Genomic DNA, 18791 nt, shown 5'->3' on the forward strand with positions numbered 1-18791 from the left:
CCACACGGGCAGGTGGCAAGTGGGAATGAGTAGCATGGGCTGCCAGGGGATGGGCCCCAGAGGGTGAAGCTGCTGCTGGGGAGGACCCTGAGTCTGGAGTCCCAGGGCAGCACCACCTGACTCCCTCTGCCTTGGGAGGCCTCGGCCTCAGTTTCCCCACGCCAAAGGAAGAGCCTGTGCAGCCCCAGCCACGGAGTTTCTTTCTACTCATTCACCATCGTGGGTACATCTAGGGTTCCTGCCCTGTCTGGGCTCTTCCCTGCCAGCCTTCCACCCACCCGTGCTCATGGGCATGAGTGTGTCTGTGTTCTCCCATGCAGATGCTGCCCTCCTGGACCCTCGGCCTTCTCCTGCTGGCCACTGTCAGAGGTGAGGATGCTGTCACCATCCCTCTGGCCTGTGCTAGGTGTCACGGAGATGCTGAGATGAGCACCTCTGGGTTACAGAGCTCACAGGCACTTGATAAATACTTGATGTTAGATGATACCCGATGTGTAAAAGGCAGCTGGGCTTTTCCTGCACGAGACAGTTTGAAGGCCACTGGTTGTAGACACGTGATTCCCCAGCCTGTCTGATGATGAGGGTCCCACTCCAGAACCCTCTGAATAAGAATCTCCAAAGGAGGGCCCAGGAATATGTACACCGCGTGACATACATATTCATCCAGAGCGCCTAGAGACACTGACTGCTCAAATGAAGATCAACCTTGGCCAGCCCTGGGACCCATCCTGGAGTCTCCCCGGGTGGACATGACATTGCTCCTTCCCAGAACCTCATGAGTGTCCTGTTTGTGGCTCTTCCTACCCCAGGGAAAGAGGTCTGCTATGAACCCTTTGGCTGCTTTTCCAACGATGAACCTTGGGCAGGGACTCTTCAGCGGCCTTTAAAGATATTTCCCTGGTCACCAGAAGACATTGACACCCGTTTTCTTCTGCACACAAATGAAAATCCGGACAACTACCAAGTAAGAGTGGGGGGTGGAATGAAATCATGGGGGAGGGAGGTTGGGGCCCCACATGGTCACATGGATTTCTAGAGCACAATTCAATTCACTGCCCTGGAACTTTCCAGAGGCTACTGCACCCCCAATGTTAGACCTAGAGCCATCTTGACTGTAGAGATCATCAATCCCAGAGTATATGATGAAATCATGTGAAATCATGAAGCCTAACCTAGAAACATACTCCTTCACACACACACCACTGCATAGATCTGCAGGGGCCACCCAGCACGAGAACCCTGTTCCCTGGGAGGAAGAGTGTATGAGCAGCATCTGCAGAAAAGCCACATGTATCCCAGAAAAATGGGCAGTGGAGGGATAGAAGCCCCTTAGGTTTGGATGTAAGAGGGTATAAATCCTTCCTGAGGAGCAAGAAGATAATCAGAAAGGGGATGATTAACCACAAAAGAGAAAAAGTGACATCCCTGGAGCAAACTGTAGTGCCAGAAGGTCTGCCAGGTGGAAACAGGACAGGCTTGTTCCAGGTGGTCAGAAGGGACCAGGCAACAGTTTCAAGGAAGACATTGCTAAGAATTCAAGCAGCTCACAGCTCTAGTCTCCGATAGTTTAAAGAACAGGTGTCTGTCTCTAGGTCCCTGAGGTCATTATTGTGGGATTCCACACCACAAATTCCCCAGGGGTGCCCTCAGCCTGGAATCTGTTTAGACGTGATTGTTGTGTCACTTTGATTATGTGATCCCTGTGGTGTCTGGTCCTGCTGACAGGTAGAAGTGGGCCTTACCAGGCCCTTGGGCACACAGGTGTCTTTCTTAAGTCTTGTGGTTCCACGGAGCTCCGTTGCCCTCAAGCCTTGTGCTTATGGCCAGGGTCCTTCACTTTTCTTATCCAGGGACCTCTGTGGCCACTGGGGGAAGACTAAGAACCCCTTCTCAGGACAATATTTCTAAATACATAAAATATATTGGATTACAGAGGAAATAGTTATGTTGAAAAGGACTTATCAAAACATTAAAAAATATATAAATATGGGTAGTATATATTGTAAATGCTACTTTTTTATTTCACTAAATAACAAGATCTACGGGTTGATTTATTAACTATTATAAAAGTGAATCCAAATGACACTTGGGGATATATGAAACAACTTTCATGTGATATAAAAATGTCTGTGACTTCAGTTGGGGACAGAGTCACAGGTGCTGCTAATTCCACTGTGGTTTGTTGCTTGGCCTCATGAGTCACAGAAAATGTTAGATTTGGGTTCAAGGTTCATGAAAATAGAAAAAAAAAAAAAAAAGTAAGAACTCGAACTTTCTGAATTCTAGCCATAATCCCAAGTCAGGAACTCTTTCTAGTCCCATCTGGGTGTCATGGGAGTTGTGTCTGTGATCTTGGACTCTCCAGGACTGGCTGTAGCATTCCCACAGCTTGGGAGGACTTAACGTTTGAATTCATCTTTTCTACTTTTCCAGCTGATCACTGCTGACCCAGACACCATTGATGCTTCAAATTTCCGACTGGACCGCAAGACACGCTTCATTATCCACGGCTTCATAGACAAGGGGGAGGAGAACTGGCTGCCGGACACTTGCAGGGTAAGGGCCCACCTTCCTCACCTGGCCACTTCCTGGTGAGACCAGTACCCCGCATACACATTCAAACTCTGTACCCCTGATGCCCCTGAAATGAGGAAAGAAAATACTCCAGAGAGAGAGGGATCTTTCTAAAAACACCCAGGAGAACATGGTTATCTGGTTATTCATTGCCAACTTCTCATTATCCATCAATTTCTAGTCAACGAACCCTTCTGCGGCTGAAGAAACCCAGAGTCCAGTCAAAAAGTCTCAGAGTGAAGGCTACACAACCACCCACGAGTCAAGTAGCCCATGCTGTGTCTTTGATGGTTGATATAAAACCCAAGATGACATTTTAAAAAAATGATTAAAATTTGACCTCTAAAACACTGCTATCCCATAGAATGTTCTGTGATGACAGACATGTTCTATAGTTATGAGTTCCACATCAAGAGCCACTTCCTACTTGTGGTATTGAGCACTCCATATGTGGCAAGGCCAACAAGGAACTGAGTTGTAAATTTTATTGGGTAGTAGTTTACTTGTACTTGATCTAGGAAGTGACCTTCTGAACCTGGCTGTGCCAATAACCACCTGAAAAATATTAAACAAGACCCTTGCCCATTTCAGGCCTCAGTGTCCACATGTTAAGCAGGGTGAGTGTGTCCAGTTCATAGTGCTGCCCTGTGAGTCAACTTAGGACACAACCAACCAGTAGGAGGAATGTTGATATCTGACATCAACCTGTACTTGATGGACCTGGATTCATATCTCTGGGGTGTGCAACTTGGAACTGTTGATAAATTGGTCAGAGTCTCTCTCTCTTTCTCCTCTCATCTTCTCCAGAAAATGTTTCAAGTGGAGGAGGTGAACTGCATCTGTGTGGATTGGAGGAGAGGGTCCCGCACCACATACACACAAGCGGTCCACAACACTCGGGTCGTGGGGGCGGAGATCGCTTACTTAGTTCAAGTGCTTTCGGTAAAACCCTGTCTGGGCCGGTCCCGGGGGTGGGACAGAGCGAGGGGGTCGGGAAGCACTCCACTGTATCCTAGGCAGCTGGGGACCCGCAGATAGGGACTGCCAGACAAGTGGCCCAGGTTCTCAGTCTCCTCCTGAAATCTGGCCGCCCCCTTCCTCCCTTGCCGATTGTCCTAAAGACGCAGCACCCATCATTTCCTAGCTGCAGAGTCTGGGAACACTAATCTCTTCCAACCTCAGTTTCCCCCTTTCGAAATACGCCCTTCCTGAAAGGCTATTCCGGGAATTGGAGAGCAGCCTGGGCTGCCCAGCAGTTCCAACCTCGGGGAAGATGAGTCTTCCTGCTCCTGCAGCCCGCGGGCAAGGCCCTTTACACCTGCCCTGCGGCCGCTTCTGCAGGAATCCGAGAGCCCGTTCTCACCCCCAGGCGCCCGCCACCGGCCAGGGACCGTGGTCTGCGGTGGGCGCTGGTGATAGCCGGCCGGCCGGGGGCGGCGGCTGCAGTTGGCGCGGCGGCCGCTGGTCAGCACTGTTGCCGCGCGCACCGTCGCCTGCGGACTCAGGCTCCCTGGCTGCGGCCCCCTGGCTGTCGCGCTGCCCCAGGCCGCGACCTCCAGTGGCAGGTCATTCTTCCCCAGTTCTGAGCTGGGTCTTATCACCACCCGCCCGCCACCCTGGCAGGGACCTGAGTCCCCTGCCGGATCCACGAGTCCTCACGCGGTCCTGGAGTCCCCTGACGCGCTCTACCTCCGCAGACGCAGCTGGACTACAGCCCCGAGGACGTGCATCTCATAGGTCACAGCCTGGGCGCGCACATAGCCGCGGAGGCGGGCAGGAGGCTGGGGGGCCACGTAGGCCGGATCACAGGTAGGGGTCATGTGGAACGACCTGGGTCCCAAGACCCAGGGTGTGGGCAGCGGGCAGCGAGCAGCAGAAACCTCGATCCCAGGTGCTTCTCTTGGTGATGGTCACCCTTACTGGTCCTCCACTAGCCAACTCTTTAAGTGATGCCGCGGACTTAAATTTTAAAATGATCGTCCGTGTATCAGAAAACAGATGACTGCAAATTAAAATGAATTTGTAAAACAAGAAAAATGTAAATAGTACATTAAACCAATGATTCCAGGATTATTATTGCTAGAGTATGACAAAGTTGGGGGGAAAAATTGAGATGATTTTTTTAAAAAAAAATATTCGTTGGTTCCACAAACAGTCCTTGAATATTTTTGCTGTGTTTGGCACAGTCAGGAAATGAAAGTAGGTAGCTGAGACTTGCCACATAGGAAGTGCTTAGTAAAGAATGAATGAGTGAGTGAGTGAGTGAGTGGACCACTACCTAGAATAAATCTACCAAGAAAGACAGACACTGACAACTATTTATTTGGGGCAGCCAAATTAGTGTGTAACTCGGGCTGTCAGTTTGATTCAACATTAGAAGAGTGTCCCCATTGCTCAAGGCACTGTGTGAGGCATTGAGGGAATTATGGCAGGGTGTTAGTTAATAGTTATACAGAATTTTTCAGGTTACAAAATCCTTTCCTTTATACGTTTTCCCCGGGGGGTTCACAATAACCCTATAGGACAGATGTCCTTATTCCCACCTTCCAGATGAGGACAGACATTCCACCTTTAAAAGAACCAGGGCAAGAATATAGGTCACTGTGTGCCACACTTCTCCCACCCCCACCCTGGACTTCTCTTTGAATGTGAACTGGGCACAGCCCCTGCTTCAGGAAAACCACATTCCGGTTCAGGAAGCAGAAAACTAAGCAGGCAAATAAAATTCAAAGCAAAATTAACAAGTTCAAAACAATACAGTGGCTAGAATGGTCTGAGAAAGGAGGGGGTGAGTTTTCCATGAGACCGTGGTGTTGGAGCTGAGTTTCAGAGCAGAAAGGTTTAAATGAAGGAAGAATGTGGGGAAGGGCACACAGAACTGGGGGACAGCATGAGAAAAGGCACAAACGCTTATAAGTGTGGGGTTTCAGGGACTGGAAATAATTGGGTGAGGCCAGGGAACACACAGTCTCAGAGCAATGGCCAAATAGTAACGTGTGTGGGGAAAACAGGAAAAGAGAAATGAGCTATGACCACTGTGATTCTGCAATCTGTACAATTAGAAAAATGAGAAATTATACCCCAATGATTCAAATGTATGAATTGCCAAGATCATTGTAATGTCATGTGTAACTAATTAAAAAAATTAAATTAAAAAAATAAATTTAAAAAAAAGAGAGAAATGAGGACCACAAGGGACCCACCCAGCCCTCATAGACCCAGGCACTGGAAAATTCCAGTTGTTCTTCAACAGGCAGTGACCCCATTCCTGCCCTTTCTGCTCCAGCCTCTCTTTCCCAAGCAGACCAGGAGCTATAGACCCAGTCCCTTGACTGATAGCCACTGGGTTTTTGCCCAGACTCCTCATGCCCAGTTGGTGGGTGCAAGGTGTAGATCCTGGTCTTTGTCAGAGTGCAGCCTGTCCACCTTCTCCTTTTCAGGGCTGGATCCAGCAGAGCCATGTTTCCAGGGCACACCTGAGGAGGTTCGGCTGGACCCATCGGACGCCATGTTTGTGGATGTGATTCACACGGATATTGCTCCCATAGTCCCTTTCCTAGGTGAGTTCCTCAGTCTCACTTCCTGGTGACCAGCACTATGACTGAAGAAATTGAGTCCAAGCAGTCCCCACCCCCAATACACACACAAACTTTTCAAAATAGTTAACTCAATCTTGAACCATGTCCTTTCCCAATCTACCAAGATCCACAATGGAAATTGTGTTATAATTGACACTTGATCTATACCTACAAAACGCAAAATTAATTTTTGAAATTTTTTTCTTTTCTCAAAGCTTGGTTATGGCTTGTTTTATTGGAGACTAACCGTGTCTTTGTTTAATTCTTCTAAAATCAGCATCTTTGTTCCAATATTTTTATATAACCATTCATTTCACTTGCCAATATAGGGTGTGTTTTTAATGGTGGTGAAGATGATGATGATCATGATGACGATGATATCATCACTTAACTAATATTTACCATGTGCTGCACTGGATGTCTTATAGTATTAGCTCATTAATTCTATAATACCCAAAATGTAGCTGGATGTCTTATAGTATTAGCTCATTAATTCTATAATACCCAAAATGTAGATATTATCACTATTTCACAACTGAGGAACTGAGGATCAATAAGATTAAGTAATTGCCCAAGATCAAAAGTCGTGTAAGTAGAAGTAGGCTTTGATCACAGGTCTTTGTGCCTCTCAAGCACAGCGTCTCATCATTGTACCTCGGCTCTCAAGAGAACAATATACTATTATGTGGTCTCAATAAAGCACTTTAATGTAGAAACCAAATTTTTAAAATAAATAAAGAAATACAACTTGTACCCGATATGTGCCTATTGGTGCTTAATGGTATAGGGAATATTGGTATTGTCCAGGGCCTCCCCAAGGCAGACAGACAGATACACGTACAAATGTATGTGTGCACACTCCCCCAGAGCCCACCTCCCTGCTCATCTCACTTCCTGTTCTCTCTCCTCCCTCCCCATCCTGCCAAGCTCCCATCTCTCAGATCTTTCTGCAGAGCTGGAGGTAGTGGTAGCTCTGCTGAGGAGAGAATTTACCAGAAGGCTTTCACTCTTGTTAGAATGAGTTGAACATCTCACTTTGGCCATGATCTAACTCTTATACCACTAACCTCCCTGTTCACCTCTGTTTCAAATGTTTCAGGTTTTGGAATGAGCCAAAAGGTGGGCCATCTGGATTTCTTTCCAAATGGAGGAAGGCAAATGCCTGGATGTCAGAAAAATATCCTTTCAACCATCGTTGATATAGATGGACTATGGGAAGGTATGTAAATGAAAGCAGCAACTGCTATATTGGGGTGAAGGCAGAATATGTGGGTCTGGCCACCATGATGCTGAATTTTCTGCCATTGTGGAGTGCTTGCTCTGTGCCAGGTGCTTTCACAATAATGCCAAGAGAAACTTAATCTGAGTAGCCCCATTTTACAGATGCAGAAACTAGGAATCAGAAAAGTTACCTAGCTTGTCCCAGGCCACCCTATATTTAAACCCATTTTCTAACTGCTAAGCTTTGCTTTCATCCAGCCTGTGGCCCTTCCCCCAGCTGCCAGGATGCTGGGACAATAGCTGGATGGGCACGCTGTCAAATACTCCGCTCTGGCTTTGGCCACTGATCCTACCTTTTGCACTTGCTTCTGGAAAAACCACAGAGCATAAGCAAAGATCTGGAAGCCTTGACTTTCTTGTTGGCAGTTATCAGGTCCTAAGCATAGAAGCAGATGAGATGATAAAAGGAGGAGGGATGTCCTCTGTGGGTTTAGGCCGTGGGGCAGGGCAGGGTAGGCCAGAGGTCTGGGGGACCCCTGGTGGATCCTGGCAATCTTCTATGTTCATCTAGGAGAGCAGAATCCCTACCCCTGACATTAGGTGACCTCCCATGTCCTAACCTTTGACTATTCCTCTTGCGCCTTTCCAAAGACCAAGCTTTACTTTTCTCCCTGAAAGAGGAGGCTTTATTTATTTATTTTGTCTTTATTTTTCTGAACTAGAAGTTCCCCTCAGCTAAGAACTATTTCTCAGGCACCCCAGATACTCCAGTACCCTGTTCAGGACCCAGGCCAAAGAGGGCACTGTACACACTCTGTTAAATGGCCTTGGGTGGCATTTTAATATTCCATGTGCTTAATGTCAAAGAGCAGAGTCAATAAAGCAACATCCAGCCTCACCTGGCAAATCAGAGGAGCTTTTGAGCTCTCAGCTCCACACCAGGTAACTGTTAGGAAGACGCCGCCATTTCACTCTCCCTGAAGGAACCCTAGAATCACAATAATAGCTGCCCCCTCCCAGAAATGACGAGCAGGGCACACATAATAGGAAAGAGCCCAGGTTTAATTAAAGAGGCAATTTAGAGTGAACAAGCCCATGAGCGCTAGAGTGTGCTTCTATTGTGTGGAGCTCAAGTCACCCAGGCGCTGGGCCCTGGGAACAATTAAATCCACTTTCTCCTCTATTATGGGTCCCCAGGCAGCAATTTTGGATGAAAGAAACAATTAAGTTTAAAGCAGGTTCTGTTGTCTGTTGAGGAGCGCTGACCTTGGCACTGGGCACTGGGGACTGGCTGGCTCGGCTGGAGGGCACTGGGCAGTGGGTGCAGCAGGGCTGGGACCTGCAAGAGCGAAGCCACCCTGGCTCAAAGGGGATGTGCCTCCAAGGAGTGGTGCATAAAGCCCACCAGACCCCCGAGAATGGTCCCCATGTGTGTCCAGGGTCACTACAGAGTGCTCCGTGGGAAGTTTTATACTAAGTAGTTGGAGAAATGAAAAATCAATTTTCCAAACAAGATGAGTTTGTTTGCTTGTTTTTAAAGGTGGTAAATAAAATGCCATGAAAGAATGGCAGGGTGCTCAGCAGAGGGAAGACGAGGGGTGGCTTAGCCTGAGCAATTAGACACAGAAAAGGTGGGCTCCAGGGAAAGGTCAGGTGTGGTCCAGTGTCCTCACGTGTGGCCCCAGATGCCACAGCAGTGTGGATGGCCTTCATGGGGACTGTGGTCACAATGGGAATGCACTGCAATCAGTGAAGCATGGAAAGGTTTTTGTGTAAAACTCGAGATTCTCGTAAAAATCAGAAGACCAAGCAATCAGGTCTTTAACTTGTAACAACTGCCTGGGCTCTGTGGCTCCTCTGAAAGCTATTATCTTCTGTATTTATCTCTCTCTCTCTCTCTCTCTCTCTCTCTCTCTCTCTCTCTCTCTTCCCCATCTTTTTCTCTCTTTATATATAAATATACATACTGTTTCTATGTCTCTTTCTCTCTCTGTCTCTGAATTTTTCTGCCCTCTCTGTCTCTGCCTGCCCACCCCCACCTGGCCCCAGCTTCCTCATTTATGTTATATTCCAGCCCCTGGAGCCCTGGACAAACGTGCCTGTTAGGACTTGTCACTCTTCAACGCTTGCCTGGTCCTGAGCAACCCTCCTAATATGTCCCAAAGTGCTGAGGCGTGCCCCACCCATCCATGCAACGTGGAGGCACAAGGTGTGCAGTGGAATGGTCCACGCTTCAAAAGCTAAAGGCCTCCTCCAGCTCTCTGGCCTCTGCTTTCTCAGGAACCCGCAACTTTGCAGCTTGCAACCACCTACGAAGCTACAAGTATTATGGAAGCAGCATCCTCAACCCTGACGGCTTCCTGGGCTACCCCTGTGCTTCCTATGACGAGTTCCAGAAGGTAGGGCACCCAGGGCTAGGAAGATGCTGTGGCTCTGGCGTTGGTTTTACCCCTGTGACTTAGAGCAGAACAAGGAGATACATGTAACTCCGCACTCATGGGCGGGAGTAATGGAAATGCCCAAGCTTCCAAAGCCTTTGTCCTATGGGGCAGGGCAGGCTGCAGGGCAGAAGTACAGCTGGCCGTGCTGCGTCCTCCTGGGGCCCCCAGCTTTTCATTTAGGACAATCTCCAATCTGCACAGAGTTGAAGAAGAGCACAGGAAGACTGTTACACCTGTCACCTAGACGCACCAATTGCTAATGCTCTGTGTGCGTGTGCGTGTGTGTGTGTGTGTGTGTGTGTGTGTGTGTTCTTTGTTCCTGAATGATGGGTAAATAAACTGAAGATATTCGGACACTTTGCTCATACAAGTGTCAGCATTCATCTACTAAGAGCATCATCATCCTCCTAGAGAACAACATTCAAGAAATTTAACTTGATACACAATTTCTACTATATAACCCATATTAAACTTCTTCAGGTATCTAAACAATATCCCCGTGTGGTGCTGTACCTGCCTTCTTCCCTCCCTCCCTCCCTCTCTCTTTCCTTGCTTCCCTTCCTCCCTGTCTTTCTCCTTTCTCACTTCCTCTCCTTCCTCAGACTTTCTTTTCCTTCCTTTTCTTGCCTCTCATTTATTGCTTTGTCTCTGTAGACTCCTTTAATCGGGAGCAGTTTCTCATTTTTCCTGGTCTTCTGGGATTTGGACAGTCATGATAACTCCAACCCAGGTATTTGATAAAATATCACACTCTGAAATTGTTTGATTATTTCTTTGTGATTCAACAGGTGATATTAGGTCCTTCTCAGTGAATCACAATCAAAGGCACTGCTTAACCGAACTTTGTTTGATGACATCAATTTTGATTACCTGGTTAAGGTAGTGTCTTCCAGATTTCTGTATTATTAAAGTACTATTTCCCTCAAATAATTTATAGGAGATATTGTTTCCCAACAATAAGACTAACAGAACTTTTGGGTTCCTATGGAAGATCTGCACCTGAATCAATTACTACATTGCAGGATGCAAAACTCTGATACTTCAAAATATTTTCTTCTCAAAGATAAAAATAAAATGTGCTTAAAGTTAGATCTTTTTATCCTTTCAAAACAAATTTTGATCTTGGCATACTGAGATGCACTATGACCAAAAGGACCTCATGTCTGATCCCCAAGTTTGGGGAATGTTCTGAGAGCAGCTCTGGTGGGCCATGGGGTCTTCTGTAACTATTCCATACTTCCCAAATCATGAAGTAGCTCTGCACACCATGAATTTGGGGTGCAATATGAGGGCAAAGAACAGAGGCTGGTGGTGCTGTGCCATAAAGTGCTCATGTGATTTGAAGGCCTAGTTAATGAGCTCCTGGGAAGCACCACACGGGGATGAATCAGTCTGGAGAAATAACTCATATTAAAAAATGAAAATGGGCATGGGTCTTTGCTTCCTCTTTTCATCTGAAATAACTTGCCATCTTTCCCATTGACTTCTCCCTCAAGGATCGACTTGCATTTCCCCTTTCAGACTTTAATGTCACTACTTCTCATGTATGACTCGTCCTGAAGCAATGCTCTAGGATTCCAAGGTGCCTTGCTGGGTGCTGTACAGGCCTAGATCAGTTCTATGCACTGTCCTGAGGACGGATGCATGGATGCATGGGAACGTGGGAGCCTGGGTAGAAAGATGCCTGCATGCATGGATTAGTGGGAGAGAAGAGTGGATGGCCACCTGGAAGCATAGAAGGGTGAATGAGAGGATGGGTAGGACGTGGATAGGTATAGGTATCAATAATTATAAGAGGAGATAGTAATAGATGAGAAAATGGATTCATGGATAGAGTGAATGAGGCAAAAACCTACTACTAACAGACAATGTTTTTCCCATTAGGATGGCTGTTTCCCCTGTCCATCTGGAGGATGTCCCAAAATGGGGCACTATGCTGACCAATTTAAGGGGAAAACCAGTGCTGTGGAACAAACTTTTTTTCTGAATACAGGAGATAGTGGTAATTTTACCCGTAAGTTTCCATTTTCATCAGTTAAAAATTCTTGCAAAAAAATTTTTAAAAAGGTGTACCAGCCATATTAGTCATGGTAGCAACTGAAAGGAACCATCTTTCCCATTGACTTCTCCCTCAAGGATTGACTTGCATTCCCCCTTTCAGACTGAAAGCTGAATGCTATAATGTAAAGACAGGAGAATGGCACTTGTCTGGCATCTCATGCTCACCCCCTTAACAATAATCCCGAACAGCTGCCGAGCACAATGTGGTGAGTGACTCTGGCTAGTCACCACGTCCACCCATGCATGTGGCAGGAAGGCTGCATCCATTAACAAAAGAAGCAGTCACCATGAGACAATGTCATTTTAAGTCAAGAAGTCACTGTAGTGACAACTGTCAAACTAGTCTCCTACACACACACACACACACACACACACACACACACACACTGTTGTGGTGGTGGTTGTTGTTTGCTCAGCTTCTCATTAAAAAGGAATAAGATGGTAGAAACAGCAAGATTAATTTTGTAAAAGTAATATATTATGCCTGAAAAGAAAAATCTTATTTTACAAGGGAGTTTTAAATTCAAAATAATAATATAGCACTTTATAAAACACTTTTTATATGGAGTATTTCATGCAATCCTATATTTTCCATAAAGGATACTAGCTTGGCAGTATCTATAAAGTCCTACGTGTGTATACCTTTAGCCCAAACACCTAATTCTCAGAATGTACCACAGTGCATAAGAATTGTTCAAAGGCGTTTACTGTAGCATTGTTTTAAAAAAAAAAAAAAAAGATTGAGGGGAAATTCTAAATGTCCACAAATTGAAAAATAACAAATTGCTATAGATTGATGCTATAGCTATTGAGAAAAAGGATATAGTTCCACGTACTGACAAGAGAAAGCCTCTAAGGCCTATGAAGTGAAAAAGCAAGTGGCAAAACAGCATGGAATCCAACGTCTCAGTCAGTTCAGGTTACTACCACAGAATATCACAGACTGGATGGTTTAGAAACAATGGAAATTAATTTCTCACAGTCCTGGAGGCTGGAAGTCTGAGATGGGCCTGCCAGTATGGTCAGGTTCTGGTGCACAGTGCCAGCTTCTTGTCTTCTCCCCCATGGTGGAAAGGAGGCACTAATCACATTCATGAGGGTCCCACCATCCTGATCAAATTATCTCCCAAAGGCCTTCTCTCCTAATACTATCATGTCAGGTGTTAGGGTTTCATATGGATTTTAGGGGACATAACCATTGAGTCCATTGCCTCATGAGTCAGGTGCAGTGACAGGTTGGTTTCCCTTCATTCCTGAGGGCATGTGCTTTCTTGTGCTAAACTCTAATGCTTTCTGCCTTCTGGGTCTCCACACCCCAACTAGAATCTGAATTCCTGGACCCCAATTCCACCAGAGGAAACCAAGGTGGGCCCCTTCCCTCTCACTCCTGAGAAATTCAGGGCTTGATGGATTCATTTGCTTCTGTTGGATCATTGTTTCAATAAGATAAGTTTATTGAACTGATTGTATTTCTTTGGACAGGTTGGAGATATAAGGTATCAGTCACACTATCTGGACAAAAGAAAGTGAGCGGGTACATCAGGATTGCTCTATATGGAAGTAAGGGAAACTCAGAACAACATGAGGTGTTCAAGTAAGTTATAGTAAAGTGAAATGGTCATTCTTTTCATAATAGATTATGCATAAAAGTTGGGAATAAACTGATGTATAAACCCAGGTATCTATACTATAGAACCATTGAATTCTAGATCATCAGAGCTGGAAGAAAGTCTTTGCATATACCTCAATCCCATTATGTTCCATATGAGAATAATGAGGCCCAGAGAGAGGGGATTCACTATTTAAAATAAGTCATGTGCTAACCTTTGTTGGAATGTCAATCACCTGACTTGAAGTTTTCCTAGGGTCAGATCCATCTATGTGACAACTCTTCCTTCTCTAACACACGCTTTGTCCCCCACACACAGGTATACATGAAGCCTGGGGACACCTGCTTGTTGCTGTGGTGGCCTTGGCTCTTGGATTATACTGGATACATAAGGACCTTAGTAAATAGGTGTTGAACACATGCATAACCTATGTGGTGAAATCAGCTTCTGTTTTTGCACTAACTTTTAAAACTCAGCATGTGAGTTAAACTTCTTTGATAACTTTCTATGCTACGTATGACGTGTTGACAGTGTCTAGCTGAACCACATGCATCTTTAAACAAAAGACACTGCATCAACTGTTCTGTACCAAACTTATAGATTATGTCTCCAAATATTTTACTTCTCTCTAGGGACAAACTAAAATAATGGAAACATGAAATCCAATTTTTTAAAAAGTGCATATTGCAAAAACGTGTGTTTAGGGGCAAACCCAGGATATGCATGAAGTCATCTTGTTTGCAGAAAACCAATGACAGCAACTATTATTTGGAGGAATAATAGATTTATCTTGTCCTATGTATTCATACATCCAGCTGATAAAACATTTTATCTTTGTATTTTCCAGGGGATCCCTCAAACCAGATGCAATCCACATGCGTGACATTGATGTGAAGCTCAATGTTGGAGAAATCCAGAAGGTTAAGTTCCTCTGGAACAACAACGTGATAAATCTCTTCCGGCCCACACTAGGAGCTTCCCGAATCACGGTGCAAAGTGGTGAAGATGGCACTGAGTGTGTATCTTTTATTCCATCCAAGTCTGGTTATTTCTTTTTAAGTATCAATCTGTCTCTGCAATCTACCCATCTATCCAATCACCCATCTACCCATCTTTGTATGTATCTACCTGAATTTGTCTATACGTGCCTCTGTATTTTCTGTGCATCCACTTAGTCAGTTACCATCTACCCGGAATCCAGCCATCCCTTCACCTTTCCATCCATCCATTCATTAAGGTCTATCCATCTGTTCATCTCAACTCTCCATCTCTCCATCTGACTTACTTCAAAAAATCAAATACACTTTGCTTAGGCAATATTCAATTTGGCAGGAGCAAGACACTGGTGTTAAGGCATAGTTTCAAGAAATAGGCAAATAGTAGACTGATTCTTCTTAAACAATAAGGAGAACATCCTGGAAGTACTTGGAGAGAGTCTCTGGTTATTTTCAGTTGGTCCAGTTGTTAATGTACATTTATTTGTTTGGAGACGATGGCGTGGGAGGGATGTGAACTGTGCTGGGAATCTGGCTCACAGAGGCAAGCTTTGTCATTCTGAAGGAATAGAATCGTACTTGGCAGGAGTTGCGAGAGGGAATAACTGCTTGGAAAATATAGAAAGAAGGGCACCTCAAAAGGGGATAATCCAGAAACAATGGGCTGCTGAGTCTGAGGGACATGTCAATGTCACCCCTCAATTGCTCTCCTTTTAAGATGAAGAGAGATTTGGAGAGTAAAGTAGCTTATCCAAGGTCACAACAGAAAAGCTAGAGGGGAAAATGTCGGACTTCAAAATATTTCCCAAAACACATCAAGACCTTGCTCAGCAGCACGGTCTAACTTTGCTGACTGCAGAACTGGCAGTAGTCCCGGTCCCTCGGCGTGTTGTTGGAAAGCTCACACGTGACAGTTGGTGTGTCATTACTTTGGTGTGTCACTACCTCGTGTCCTTAAGTGCAGAACATAAGTTTGATTCATGACAAGGACCAGGACATGGGTCTTCTGATGCCATCAGTGCTCTTTCCACTGAGCCCATCGACTCACACAGCCAGAGGGGAGCTGAGGAGGAGGCCTGGCCTTGTCGTGCACTGTGAAGAGAACTGGGGGTCACTGTAGTTAGGTGGGGTGGCATCATCAAGTACAGTATAATCACACACTGGACCTCCCAAACACCCAGCCCTCACCTCACAGGAGGCTCCCTCACCACAGAGACACCCCGAGGCTGAGCCCTGAGGGAGGGCTGGCTTGGCCACTTCATTCTCCTTTAGCCAAAGACTCCTACCAGGGAAAGAGTAGGTTGAAAGTGCCCTGCTCCTTGTGGCTTTTGGTGATCTCCATCATGACCATATTCCATTGCCCCAAACCCGAGAATCCTCCTTAATATTTTTTTTTTTTTTTTTTTTTTAGAGAGAGAGAGAATTTTTTTAATATTGATTTTTTAGTTCTCAGCAGACACAACATCTTTGTTTGTATGTGGTGCTGAGGATCGAACCCGGGCTGCACACGTGCCAGGCAAGCGTGCTACCGCTTGAGCCACATCCCCAGCCCAAACATTTTTTTTTTTTTTTTTTTAGAGAGAGAGAGAGAGATTCTTTTTTGTAGATGGACACAACACAATGCCTTTTTTTTTTTTTTTTTTTTTTTTAATGTGGTGCTGAGAATCGAACCTAGGTCCAGCCCGTGCTAGGCAAGCGCTCTACCGCTGAGCCACAATCCCAGCCCTTCCCTCATATTTTTTAAAACCAATATCACTGAGATTTGATTTCCATACCATAAAATTCATCCATTCAAAGTGCACTAGTCAGTGACTTTTAGTATATTCAGACTTGTACACTCATTACCACTGTCAATTTTAGGACATTTCCACACCCCCTCAAAGAAACCCATGCCCTGAGCCAACATCCCTCAGTCTGCACATCCTTCTTCCCGGCCCTAGATTTCCAATAAGCTGCTTTCTGTCCTTGTGGATTTTCCTATTCTGGACATTATGTTTAAATGCCTTTGTGATCGACTTCTGTCACTTAGCATTCTGTGTTCAAGGTTCGTCTAGGTACGTGTATCAGCACCTCATTCTTTTTTAGCACCAAATAATATTCTAGTGTATGGATATGGAGCATTTTATTTGTCCATTTATCAGCTGGTGGACATTTGGATTGTTTCTACTTTGGAAGGATCATAGATAATCTGCACGAATATTCACATAGGACTTCTTGTGGAGCTGTATTTTCGTTCTCTTGAGGATAGACCTAGATGTGCTGTGTGTGGGTCCAACGACAACTCTGTTTAAAGGGATGGCCAGACTGCCATGTTTTATATCCTCAGGAGCAGTGTACAGAGGACCCTCTATGAGCTTGACAGGGAAAGTCCCCTCCAGGCTGGTGGCGGGTCACTGCTAGCCCCTGGAACTTGTTGCCAGGCCAAAGCAGCAGGCTCAGTGACAGATGTTGGTTTGATATGACTGGTTCACTTCCGGCGTGTTGAAAGCCCACAGGAGAGGAAAATGTTCATCGAGCAGGTTTTTGTTGTCAGAATCACTTGGATCCTGCCTGGTGCTGCAACGCTGTCCAGCCAGAGGGAGCTGCATCTGGGGCCAGCTAAGTGCAGCATCACGTCTCCACCAGCCAGACAGCCTCATGCTGTGACTGTTTCCCTCCACAGGTATAATTTCTGCAGCAGCGACACTGTGCAAGAAGACGTCTTACAATCTCTTTACCCTTGCTAAAAGCACGATATGGCTCCTGTCCCTTCATGGTAATAAATTCTCTAATGCACATCGTCTCAGGCTAAGTATTGGTTTGACATTCTCCACGTTCTGGGGTCACAGTTTGGAAACAATTACTAGGACTGGAACCAAGCTCACCACAGGCAACAAGGGTCTGGAACTTCCTACCCACCCACCTTGTTATCTGTCTTCCAGGACATGGGTGCAGCCTGTGCTAATGCATTTTATTCCCTTAAACTGTGAAATGTTCCTGTTTGGAAAGGACATTGTTGTTCCCAAGTTACCCATCTAGTTTTTAACAACCTGTGGGTGGGGTATAGACCCTGTGGCCTGTGTAACTCCAAACTATAATGACTCAGGTTAAACTCTACCTGTCACATGAAGGAAGAGGACCTTAAAAATAGTTAATATCCACACATCATTCACGATGCAGAAGAGTATTCTTATGAAAGATATCTTCGACCACCCTTCCCTTCAAGTATCTCAGTTCTTCCCAGAGACAACTTAAAGGGTTTTTTTCCAGAAATAGTCTCCATCTACATCACACGTCTTTGTCATCACCCACCCTTTTTGTCCAAGCACAAGTGGCAGCATACTATGATACATGCTGTCACACTGCTTGAGTGTTCCACTAACAATAAACTGGGAATCCTCCTCCTAGTACAGAAACAGCCTCCTTTATTTCCAGGGCTTTGTAGATTCCACTGAGAGACACACACAGGGTACACAGTGGAACCCACTGATGGACACATAAGTGTTTTTCAAATTTTCTTATTACAAATATTCATGCAGTTAATAACTTTTTATGATATTTTCTACTTTATCCTATTTATCCAACAAATATTTAGGATAAACATATTTTGATCAATATTGCCAAAATGGGCTGAGGCTGTGGCTCAGTTGTAGAGTGCTCACCTAGCAAATGCAGAGGCCCTGGGTTCAATCCTCAGCACCACATAAAAATAAGTAAATAAAGGTATTGTGCCCAACTACAATATATTAAAAAAAATTGCCAAAACGCCCTCTATGGCAGTTTTATCAATTGACACTCCATCAATGTGGGAGGTTGAACTATGAGAAGTTGACAACTTTGCAGTGGGGGAGGGGGAGGGAAATATATATATATATATATATATATATATATATATATATATATATATATAAAATCAAGCATTGACAATGCCATGTGATTTATTCTAACCTGGGAGCACTTCATGCCCCCAATAATGTGGAATGTTGTCAAATCTTTAGCCAACTTGATGGGTAAAGTGCTTTGCCTTAAATTGCAATTTTTATTTATTGTGAATAAGGGTAAACATCTTTTTAGTGTTTTATGACTCTTAATACTTATTTCTCTGTGAATTGGCCAAATTCTTTGCCAATCTTCGGCATCTTTTTAACATTATTTTTACTTTAAAGATCCCCTTTCATATTAAGAAAATTGGAATATTCTGGCATATGCAGATATTTCCCCCAATGTGTTCCTCAGCCTGGGAGAAAATGGGAAGACAATGGAAGGGTCTGAGACTGGTACTTTCAAGGTCGATCCCTGGCTGGCCTGAGCCCCCAGCTGGTACTTGGAAGC

The 18791-nt window shown here is 45.1% G+C and overlaps 1 protein-coding gene across 3 annotated transcripts; it reads left to right on the forward strand.

Moving 5' to 3' along the window:
- The first annotated feature begins 320 nt into the window (after positions 1-320).
- Positions 321-17206, forward strand: LOC143381129 (pancreatic lipase-related protein 2-like). 3 transcript variants are annotated; one of them, XM_076834440.1, is made up of 13 exons: positions 321-369; positions 810-964; positions 2434-2556; positions 3382-3516; positions 4272-4383; positions 6015-6134; positions 7252-7371; positions 9654-9772; positions 11699-11828; positions 13358-13469; positions 14333-14484; positions 14852-14864; position 17143. In XM_076834440.1, coding segments are annotated over exons 1-13 (1341 nt in total). The 3 variants fall into 3 exon arrangements, with proteins under 3 accessions (XP_076690555.1, XP_076690552.1, XP_076690553.1); XM_076834437.1 differs by lacking the exon at positions 14852-14864 and having other exon boundaries at positions 810-970; positions 14333-14500; positions 17143-17206; XM_076834438.1 differs by lacking the exon at positions 14852-14864 and having other exon boundaries at positions 14333-14500; positions 17143-17206.
- Positions 17207-18791: the final 1585 nt, after the last annotated feature.

This window comes from Callospermophilus lateralis, chromosome 15, assembly GCF_048772815.1.
Source record: "Callospermophilus lateralis isolate mCalLat2 chromosome 15, mCalLat2.hap1, whole genome shotgun sequence".
NCBI lineage: Eukaryota > Metazoa > Chordata > Mammalia > Rodentia > Sciuridae > Callospermophilus > Callospermophilus lateralis.